We start from the raw sequence: 11,475 nt of genomic DNA on the forward strand, positions 1-11,475 counted from the left end.
CCAGTTGTCGTTCCACTTGATAATGGCTTTTTGGCCATCTAAACGGGCCTTTTCCACTCCTTGGAATAGGTTTTGATAGTGATAACCGCGCAATCGAAGCTCTTTGTAGAAATCTTTCTTTTCAAGCACATTCGTACCGTTTTCGAACTCTTTTGCATCGATCGACACATCCTCAAACTCGGATGTTTCGATGTTACGAACTATTCCTGATACGACCGTGACTCCATTCTCTGTGATTTCAAACTGTCCACTACCGTAATGAATCATGATGTTCAAGTCGACCTTTTGACCAGGTGTGATAGTTGTGGCTCTCAAAAATCGGATATCCTCGAATTGAGCATTGATTTTTGTACCGATTGCACCGCAAGTCATCATTGATAAAGTGTCCCAAACTAATTCCAAGTAAGTTGTACCAGGCACAATAACACGACCTAAGAGAAATGGTCATTTTTATAGAAATCTGTATTATAAAATTATGCACCAAAACAAGAACAGCTCCTTTACCATCAATAATATGGCCCGAAATGTACGATTCCACATCTAAAGAGAGAGATACTTGTCGTTCCCCACTTATACCGCCTTTCTGAACAGAAAATTTCATAACGAACCAGTCTTCTGTGTGATCCCATTTTACCAACGGCGAAATCATTGGCGTCCCGCGTGAAACAGGGAACTCAACTTTTGGATAAAGGCGTTCAATCGGCAAATTAAGTCCACTCAAAAACATTCTAGTCAAAGGAAAAAAAATGATTAAAAGCTTCTCTTGACTGTTAACATTCTGATCTTGAAAATGATCATAATATATTAACCACAAATGTACAGCTGATCTAGTCTTAAGTCTATGTACAAAACCTACTTTCCCAAAGCTCCTAAGAAGAAAGCAGCATTGTTTGAGTGACCGCGATGAGTGAGCGGTACGTGAATAGCTTCTGGCATCGATTTCTTGACAATTGCTTGGAGAAGTCCGTGCGGAGCTATTTCGATGACGATCGATTCCGAAGGTAGTAAGTGAACCGTTTCCTCAAACAAAACAGGCTTCAGTAGATTGTTGGTGTGGTATTCGGCGGAACTGAAATTGCTCTGCGGAAAATGCCATTCTGATTTAGGAACACTTGTGCTGAGCCATTTTTCAGAACGTTTCAATGGCCGAGGAACGATTTCTCGCATTTTTCGCAAAAGTTTTGGTCCCATTTCGGAAATATACTTCGAATGGTATGGAATATTGGAGCATTGAACTTCCTTTGCAAAAATTTTCTGTGATTTAAGCTCCTCGACAAACTTGGCAACATCGGCCTTGGGACCGGATATTGTTGTCGAAATGCCGCTGTTACGGCAAGCGGCTTCAACAGTTGGTGGTAGCATATGAACCACCTTTTCATAACCCAAACCGACGGCTGCCATCGATCCTTCGATGACCTTAGTCTCGACACTAACGATGCCTCGGAAGTAAGAGGCTAAAATCATTTGCTCGGCCGTAAGTGTTCCATCCGCATAAGCCACTCCTAACTCTCCAACCGAGTGACCGATGCAATAATCCATTTTAACGTCTAACAATCGAAGTATGTTCACGAGACCAATTTGAATGCACGCTATGCCAACAAAAGCGTTTAGAATGTAATTAAAGATCTTTGGATCATCTGAAGTGATAATTGACATTAAATCCACACCGTATGGCTTGAGAACTTTATGACAAAGTTCGACTGTCTCACGGAACTGTGGGAAAACCATCAAAGCCTTGCCCATCGTTGGCCATTGTGAGCCCATTCCACTGAACAGCCAAACCACCGGCAGTTTGTTTCCGTCGACTCGCTTCAATGCGCGCGATAAACTCAAGGCATTTTTCGAAATATCTCCATTCACATCTTTGCTAAGAACCGTATAACCACGATGAAGATAGCCTTGCACCTCCTCAGCTTGGGCGCTGTGCAACAAACCAATGTACTCAGCATCGAGCGGCTGCGATTCCAATGCGTTAAGCATTGCATTGACCCCTTCCTCTGTTCGACCCGCCCAATTCACAAGCCGTGGAATATTGTCAAGCGGAGCGCCTTCGTTAATTTTACTTTTTGGATTCATTGAGAACAAAGCGTGCGCTGAAATGTACAAATTATTTCGTATTTTACAAAAAACGATTATTTAATTTTGTTTTATTTACTTTATTTAAATTTAACTGAAGTAATTTGCACTATTGGCCTCTCATTAGAATTCATTGAAACAGTGTGAATAATAATATTGAAATGTGCATCGTGCAACTTACCATTTGCACCACCAAAGCCAAAAGAGTTGATTGCAATTTTATCGCCCTTGAATGGCATTATTTCATTGCAAACAATCATTCGCCTTTCAGTGAGTGCCGGGATCGATGACCGAACTCGGTCAAAGTTAATATTTGGTGGGATATGTCCGTTTTCAAATATTAAAATAGCTTTTGCAATTGAACATGCTCCTGAAGTTGACTCGGTGTGTCCAATGTTTGATTTAATCGAACCAACTAGCAATGGTTTGGTACGACCCTGACAGAAAATATTGTCCAATGCTTTGCACTCTTCGGGATCACCGACAAAAGTACCAGTACTATGCGCTTCAACATAGCCGACTGTAGTTGGATCCAATTGAAGATCGTCATAGAATTCCGCCAAAAGTGCCTCTTGAATCTCTCCTGATGGATATGTTATACCTTCGAGCTTGAATCCATCGCAATTTGCTTTCGAATAAATTACATTTGCGTAGATACGTTTGGCATCTCTTGCTCGTTGCAAATACATTACGCAAATTCCTTCTGATCGAGTGTAACCAGAGGCTTTTTCGTCAAATGGGCGACAATAGCCATTTTTGGCAATGACACCCAATCTAAAAAAGAAATCCGGGATTTTTTCTTACTTCGTTCAAAGTAATCATTCTTACAATTTTTTTTCAGAATCTATATGGCCTACATCACTAAAATTACCTGGCAAATTGAAGAGTTGTATACGGATGGAGGCAAAGATTTGAACCACCAACTAAAGCAGCGTCACATTCACCACTTCGGATGGCCGAAAATGCGGCATCCAAAGCATACATCGAACTTGAACATGCCGTGTCTAACAAAAATGATGGCCCAGTTAAGCCCAAGCAGTAAGAAACACGATTTGCAAGCATCGCACGACTACACCTAAGTTGTTTAAAATTTTCCGTATAAAAATTAAGCTTGCATGGCTTTTTGGTTCAATGTGTAGTTACCCCGATATTCCCAAACCAGATTCGGTAATGTGATTTACATCGTAGAAAAACACTTTTTCCGATTCATTAAAACAGGCACCGATAAAAACGCCCGTTTTCGAACCACGTATCGACTTCGGGCAAACGCCTGCATCCAAAATTGCTTCGTACGCAGTCTCAATCAGCAATCGGCATTGAGGATCGATGCAATGCGCTTGTTTATATGGAACACCGAAAAAGGTTGCATCGAACTTATCAATATCATCAATAACACCCATTCGAATCGGAATTTCGGAATTATAATTTGGCCATCTTTTTTCCGATACCGTCACCATATCCACCTAAAAATAACTATTTGATTATCACATAAAACTGTTGTAAAATTTAAAAAAAAAATCCTATCCAATGGTTAGTTAAATTAAAAAAAAACTTTTTAAAGTTATTTGACGATTTCTATTTCGTAATCAAAAATTTGAATCGAAAGAATACAAAAAAAACTCTTCTCCACAATATTCGAATACTTTCATTTAATTTCACTTCATACCTTATTGTATAAATTGTATTCCAATTCGGCTACATTTTTTGCACTTGGAAATTTGCCACTGATTCCACTAATAACGATCTCATCGCCTGGTGAAACTGGGTAAATTCGCGATTCAAGTGTTTTTACGCTTCGTTTCACTTTAGCCATTTTTTTCGTATCCGATTTTCGAGTTGTACAATTTTTTGAGTCGTGATTTTTTTTTTCGAAGAAATTTGGCAGATCCTTTGTTTCAAACTGTTTCAGATTTTTGTTACTTTTTTAAACAACTTTTTCTTCCACAAATTTGTATTTTTCCTTTTTGTTGAAACTTGAATGTTTTTCCCCTCTATTTTTTCTTCACAATTTTTCTTTGGTAAATCGTACACTGCAACTAAGTTCAAAACTTTTCCACAGGAATAATTCTATCACTTTTCAACTTCTTTTCACAAAATCAACTATTTTGCACTTTTTATTCTATCACTTTTTCACTTTTTAGCTACTGGAAAACTTGAACTTGAAGGAACGATCGATCACTAACTAAGTAGCTGCAATGAACTTACCGTCTTTTTATAAGAAAATTTTATGCATTTTCCATTTGCAATTATCCAATTTCCTCATTGTTCTTACTAATTAATTGCCATCGAATCGATTAGCACTTACAAATACATTCGATTTACATTGTTTGTTCATTGCAGGGGAATGCATAGAGCAGCGCATTGGCCATTTGTGACTACAATTTAATCAATATCCATATGCTATTTACATTGAGTTCAACTAACTCTATGTACATTGTAAGCTGATTATGGAAATGAAATGCAGTTTATGTACTATGTAGGTGATCGAGGGCTCTTGATTGCAGTAGCTGACGAATAATTATATAATCAATCAGAATTTTGTGCAACAAAAGAAAGGCAAAACAAAATAAACGAAAAGAGAAATGTATTAACTGAAATCACAAATCGAACGATTTTGGATTTTATGGAAAAAATTCCACAACAAAATTAAAATAGTTTAGAAGAAAAACTCTATCAATTCATGTTCGAAAATCAATTCAATTTCAATAAAAATTTCTACGTGAAGTAATTCAGTGAGTTTCCTCAAAACTAAAATATTTCTAAGATGATATCATCATGTGATGAAATTTGCGATTTTCCTAGATCAAATCTATAGCCCAATCCATCTATCACTTCACCCGCAAAATCCTATGCCATGTAAAGTCTCACAAATCGATTTCAGCAACTATTCCCACAAGTTCAAGGAACAGTGTCAATGAATCACAGTGATATAGCCATTCTAATACATTTTGCACATATTTTGCAATTAACAACGCACGTGTTGCAAAATCATCGTTCGAATTCCAATTTCAATTGAATGCATTTCAAACAAGGTGAAAAGACATATATTATTTCATTATAGACACCTCGAGTTGCATTCATTTGTATCGGCTGATTATTTGCATTTCTAGTGTGAAGTGTCATTTGAATGACACTACTGGATTTCTTCAATGTCCATTGCGTCGATAGATGAATGGAAAAACCCGTAGAGAAGAAATTTAGAAATACAAAAAAAAAACAACAAAACAACGTATATTCGGCTGATTCAAAATAGAGAAACTTGGCAGTGCTGCTTTGATAAATGAAAAATAGATGGCGTTGAGGTGGTGAGCAAATGTGAGATTGAAATGTCATCACTTGTCTCTTTCAGCATTCACACAATGAAGTAAACAAACTTAAAAAAGTCGAATGTTTTGAAAGTGGATCATTTTAGCAAAAATGTCACGCTCATCTGTGGTAAGCAAAAAGTTTTTTTTTTCATCTCGCGCCAATAATGGTTTTTTGGGATATTTAATCGAAAGTTTCTGATGAATAAATGATAAACATTTCCTTTTAGAATGGCAGTGAATACGATGAATACGTGCTTGACGAAGCGGATTATGTGCGAGAAGCCGAACAAACTGTGTACAATCACAACGAGATATCAATTGAAAATGCCCTCACCCTGAACAAACACATGCGAATTTACTTAAACGATTTGAAACACGAGCTGGAGCAATTGATCAACGTGTGCCAACAGAAGTACAAACAAAACGAATTGTTGATTGCCGCAACAAACAAAGCAAAAAATGAACCGAAACTCTATACGACATACTATTTTTGTGGTTATCCATTTTTCAAAGATCGAAAGGGTGGCGCACCACCACAATCGGCCGAATATTTGAAACGCACCGAAAAAGGCGATGAAATTTTCCCATTGGATCTAGAGAAGCGATGTGTTTGGCTGCCTCGAGACAAAGTTCAGTTGGTGCAAGGCGTTAAGAAGCAAGTGATCACATACTTACAGTCACAAAATCGGACGAAAATTCGAAAGACAGTCGGCAAACGATGCGCTAGCGAACTGTCAGCTAGGATTCAAAATGGTTTGTCGATTTTGTTTTTCAAGTAATTACTTTGTATAGCTTTCGTCGGCCAAAAAATAGGGTTTTATGAAAATAAATGCCAGACTACGATAGCAGGCCCAAGTATCATTGATACATTGATTCAAAAATTGCCCACAAAACTTATTCCATTTGTCCAACAGAAAGTTCTTCTTTCGAATCGATGCATTTGAAGGATTTGCTCAAAAAGACGGAGGGAAGTAATTTCCGAATAAATTGGCTGGATGTTTCAATGAACGCTCTGGATGATCGGCATCCGCCTAATGAGTGCATGGGGTAAGTCAAACAAAATTACAACCAAATTCGTTAATTTCCAATTTTTCAATTTTTTTTTCTCTCCTTTTTTTAATTGTCCAGAATGTGGTATGGTTACTTAATGCCAACATTGAATCGTCAACCATGGACACCGGCCGAAGAAGATAAATTATTGAATGCTGCAAATGATTTTGAGCATCAAGATTGGGCGGAAATCGCAAAAGAAGTGGATGGTCGATCAGCTTATCAATGCTTTGTCCATTATCAAACGAAATTCAATCCAAAACATGTGCAGAAAAATGTTCGTTGGACACCCGAAGAGGATAAGAAGCTGCTGGATTTCATTGAAAAGTATCGAATCGGTAATATCATACCGTGGACTAAGATTATGGAGAAATGTCCGGGTCGTTCAAAGCCACAGCTTTACAATCGGTGAGATTTGAGGCTATAATTTCAAGTCTATATTTCCAATCAATTCAATCTCATCACTAAAACACTATCATTCATCTTATAGGTACATGTTTTCATTACATCCGGAGATAAATCGAGCGCCGTTTACCGTTGAAGAGGACTGTATATTGATGGCAGCCATTAAGGAGTACGGACTGAATTTCTGTGAATTTCCATCGAATTTGTTGCCCGGTCGAAATATGCGGCAAATTCGAAGCCGCTATAACAATGTTTTGCGGCATGTAAATGTACGTGAACATTGGACGGAACAACATGACATTAAACTAATGGAATTGATTGATCGTTATGGTACATCTGACTGGGTACGCATATCCGATGAGATGGTGAGTCATACGCGGACATCATGCCGTCAAAGATACACCACGATTCGGAAATTTCTTGATAAATATCCTAGCAAAACGGTATCGGATGTTCCACGCAGAAAACGACCCTTCTCAACGAATGTAACAACGGAGAACTGGATGGAAGCGATCATTGAAGCCAAGAATTTCGAATCAATCACCGCAGCAAGTGAAGAAGAAGAAGACGAAGCGGAGAACTCAATACTACCACGAGGAAAATCAGTGGCCCAAAGCCTTCATAATACGGACTATTATGATTTCCTAAAATATTCATTCAACTTTAAATTTGGTGAAGCGATTCCCGGCAGCGATGCACTCTTCGAGAACATACAAATCGCATGCCAATTGTTACGAGCATCGAATTTGCCAAACAAAATAAATACGTATGACCAATCGTTTAGCTGCTACGTGACAATGAAAAATCCCTGTAAGAAGGTGCAATTAGAGGTGGACCTACTAAGATCGCTCAGCGAACTGGGTCGAAATGATTTTTTATATCCGGTAAATGTGAATACGGTGCTTGGTTTGCGTGGCATAACAGCAATGCTTGCGCTAGCAAGTGAAGAGAAGAAAGGACCACGGAAAAAGAAGAAAATTCCAGAGACAGAAATCAAACCGGAATCAAACAGCGTACAAGATTATCAGGCATTGGATTTGTTCAAAATGCGATTCAATTCAATCTTCAAGCAAACAGCGACACTGGCCAAGATGCATCGACAAATTACTTCGGTGTCACTACGACTGCGGAATCAAAAGCGAAAACGAGTGACCATACCCACATCTACGGTGACATCAACATCAGTTGCAGCAGCAGCCACAACCACTGACTTCCATAATAATGAAACATTGGTGCGAATATCTGCCGCCAATCAGAGCAACGACGAAGAGTTTGAGAGCTACATCATGAGTGAAACCGAAGAGAAACCATGCAAACGAAATCGAATCACTGTACTTGAAAGCATCACCGTCGGATTGAATGATATAGAAGAAGTTGATCCACTGCAATTGCCACCACCAACCGTTTCCAATGATTCATTCAATTTCTACACTCGATACAGAGTCGAAACATCGGATACAGTTCAAGAAATTAATATACAGCCGGATGTGAGTGGCAGTGAAACTGAAGGCTTTGCCGATGATCAGAGCACATATTCCAATACAGATTTTGTCATTTGGACACCAACCATCACTGACGAAGCGACTGGATCATCTCAGCAGTGAAACAAGACAAGAACAATATTATGTTTCATTGTTTATCATAATAAATAGTAAAATAGTTTCAAATTAAAGCAAAAACAAATGTGAGGTTATGTCAATCGGACCAGTTTCGGCGTTTTTTTCTTCTCTCACTTATGTGTGTATATGTTGCGAGCTGTCATCATCAAAACCAGTTTTCAATAGCATGCTGACGTTTGAACATAACCTTTGTAAGGTCACTATAATTGTGTCTTATCTCCATACGTCACTTGCTGTTGTAGCGCCTGCGATCTGAACAGTTGTTTCGTTGCTTTCAACACGATAAGTTGGCTTTAACTTCACCCAATTATTTAATCGGGACTTGACATACATTCGAATATTTTTTTTGCAAAAAAAATTCAGCAAAATGTTTTCACGATTATCTGTTTCGGTAGCCAAACAAGCGGGAAAGAATTTCTCAACTACATCACAGGTAAGGCAAAATTTGACGGTCATCATTGTGTGAATGAAAAAAAAATCGGACTGTTCTAGAATGTGAACATTTGTTGTTGTTGTTGTTGTAAAGCTTGCATTGGTTTACGTAACGCATGAATCCTTATATAAAATTGATTAAAAGACAATGATGACATGATGATTTTTCGCATTTATTTTCGGTTCGTACTTTCTTTTTATCAAACCAAATGACAAAGATAATGTTAATTTATGTGGTGATTCATGTCATGTGATTGAATTGATTTTTGTTATAGAACAATGTTAAAGTTGCTGTTGCTGGCGCAAGCGGTGGCATCGGTCAACCATTGAGTTTGTTGTTGAAACAAAGCCCATTGGTGTCACATCTCTCGTTGTACGATATTGTGCACACACCAGGTGTTGCCGCCGATTTGTCGCACATTGATACACCAGCCAAGGTCACCGGATACAATGGCAAAGAGAACTTGGAGAAGGCCCTCGAAAATGCTGATGTTGTCATTATTCCAGCTGGTGTTCCACGTAAACCAGGTAAGTCGATGTTGAATTGAATTTGTTGAAGCCTCAAAGTGCTATTTAAAGCGTTCAAAATCTGTTAAAAGCCCTTAAATTCGGTCTAAAGATTCTGAATTCGGTTCAAAGCCTCTAAACTCTGTTTGAAGCCTCCAAATACTGTTTAAGTGACGAAACATTCACTTGAGGTGGATTATCATCCACTGTCTTTGACAGAAAATCATAACTTTTACCCAATTTTCCATTACTTTTATACCAACTCTCCACAAACTAACACATACTTCATTTGAATTTTCAGGAATGACCCGTGACGATTTGTTCAACACAAACGCTGGCATTGTCCGTGATTTGGCCGTTGCCATTTCAAAGGTGTGCCCAAAGGCTTTGGTCGGAATCATCACCAATCCAGTCAACTCATGCGTTCCAATCGCATCGGAAGTGTTGAAACAAGCCGGAACATACGATCCAAATCGTATTTTTGGTGTGTCAACTTTGGATGTTGTACGTGCCCAAGCATTTATCGGAGAGAAAACCAACACCAATCCATTGGATGTGAAAATCCCAGTTATTGGTGGTCACTCCGGTGTTACCATTTTGCCAGTATTGTCGCAAAGTCAACCATCAGTTAAAATGTCACAAGACCAAATCAAGGCATTGACTGAACGTATCCAAGAAGCCGGTACTGAAGTTGTTAAGGCTAAGGCTGGTGCTGGTTCAGCCACTTTGTCAATGGCCTATGCTGGTGCACGTTTCGCTTTGGCTTTGGTCCGAGCATTGAAAGGTGATCCAAATGTTGTTGAATGCTCATATGTTCGTTCAGACATCACTGCTGCCACATACTTTGCAACCCCATTGAAATTGGGCAAGAACGGTATTGAAAAGAACTTGGGACTACCAAAATTGAATGCCTATGAACAATCACTTTTGGACGCTGCCATCCCAGAATTGCAGAAGAACATCAAGAAGGGAGAGGACTTTGTTAAGAGCAACTAAATTACCAGATCCATGAACGTCAAAACCGAAAATTCATTAATTTCTGTTCTCTGTTACCAAGTTTTCAATTGTATAGAGTGAATGGAACCACCGGCTACCACATTGGATGCTGCATTTCATTCATGACTTTTGTAATATATTTAAAAAAACGAAAAACAAATAGAAAATTTAAACCAATATGAGCATGTAAGTTAAAGAGAAAATAAATTAACAAAATGGTCAAACAGAAATAAAAATCAATTAAGGAATGAACAATCCAAAATTTAATCAGTTAGAAATGTGTCTCTCTTTTATTTATGACTAGGTATTGGTCAATGAAAGACGTCAACCTTTTGTTTGCTCAAAAATAGGACATTTAACATTTTGTTTGTAGCAAATAAGAAATAACGGTTTTGTTTTCCAGGAAGATAATTCTGTGATTATGACATGGAATTCTACTGTTCTGCTGTGGATGCAAACAAATTGAATATCGCTTGCCGCATACAACGAGCGATAAGAGTACGTACGTACAAATCCGTTTGAAGAATGTGTTCAACTGATAACAGCATGATCGTCTTTATTTGTTGCCAGTAATTTGCTGATAAATCGTTGTCAGTCCGACGTATGTGCCCCTAACAACGCCATACAAAACAATAAAAAAAAACGGGAGGAAAAAAAGCGAACTTGACTGATTTCAATTGAGAATCCACTCGGCATTCTTTATTATTTGTTTAAAATAATCTTTGTGTTTGAATTTATCTCTTTGCAATAGCATTTTTCTTTGTTTTTTCTTCTTTTACTTTTTAATATGGATTAATCCTAAATTGTCTAAATTTGTTTTTGTTTTTTTTGCATCATCTTCTTTTTTTTCACGCAGTATACATAAAATTATTAACAAATTTTATTGATTTTATTTTTGTCTCTCCTTAAAATATATGGATATTTCACTTGGATTGTAAATCGAATGGATGAAAAAGAGAGTAAAATCAAAACAAGAAGCTGGTGCATGAATATACACGGCTCATTCAATTTGAAAAAAAAAACACGGTGTCTCGATTGTCTCTCGAACAATTCAGCTCTCGCACAAATCTTCTTTTTTCGCA

General features: G+C 37.9%; 3 protein-coding genes across 3 annotated transcripts; 2 read left to right on the plus strand and 1 right to left on the minus strand.

Moving 5' to 3' along the window:
• Positions 1–3: 3 nt before the first annotated feature.
• Positions 4–4,509, minus strand: LOC129570720 (fatty acid synthase-like; the record flags this gene model as incomplete). Its single annotated transcript, XM_055450426.1, has 7 exons — positions 3,743–4,509; positions 3,220–3,539; positions 2,948–3,151; positions 2,258–2,850; positions 857–2,093; positions 505–728; positions 4–431 (listed from the first exon to the last, which is right to left on the minus strand). Coding segments are annotated over exons 1-7 (3,153 nt in total), but the record flags the coding sequence as incomplete, so codon positions are not given.
• Positions 4,510–5,400: 891 nt separating this feature from the next.
• On the plus strand, positions 5,401–8,522 carry LOC129570737 (snRNA-activating protein complex subunit 4). Its single transcript, XM_055450442.1, has 5 exons — positions 5,401–5,511; positions 5,612–6,137; positions 6,299–6,431; positions 6,513–6,842; positions 6,925–8,522. The coding sequence occupies exons 1-5, from the start codon at positions 5,494–5,496 to the stop codon at positions 8,441–8,443; spliced, it is 2,526 nt and encodes an 841-aa protein (XP_055306417.1). The 5' UTR covers positions 5,401–5,493; the 3' UTR covers positions 8,444–8,522.
• A 108-nt stretch (positions 8,523–8,630) lies between these two features.
• Positions 8,631–10,671, plus strand: LOC129570739 (malate dehydrogenase, mitochondrial). Its single transcript, XM_055450444.1, has 3 exons — positions 8,631–8,891; positions 9,166–9,418; positions 9,699–10,671. The coding sequence occupies exons 1-3, from the start codon at positions 8,826–8,828 to the stop codon at positions 10,391–10,393; spliced, it is 1,014 nt and encodes a 337-aa protein (XP_055306419.1). The 5' UTR covers positions 8,631–8,825; the 3' UTR covers positions 10,394–10,671.
• Positions 10,672–11,475: the final 804 nt, after the last annotated feature.

The sequence above is a fragment of the Sitodiplosis mosellana genome, unplaced genomic scaffold (genome assembly GCF_009176505.1).
Source record: "Sitodiplosis mosellana isolate CC-2019 unplaced genomic scaffold, AAFC_SMos_1.0 Smas_scaffold_75, whole genome shotgun sequence".
In the NCBI taxonomy this organism is placed as follows: Eukaryota; Metazoa; Arthropoda; class Insecta; order Diptera; family Cecidomyiidae; genus Sitodiplosis; species Sitodiplosis mosellana.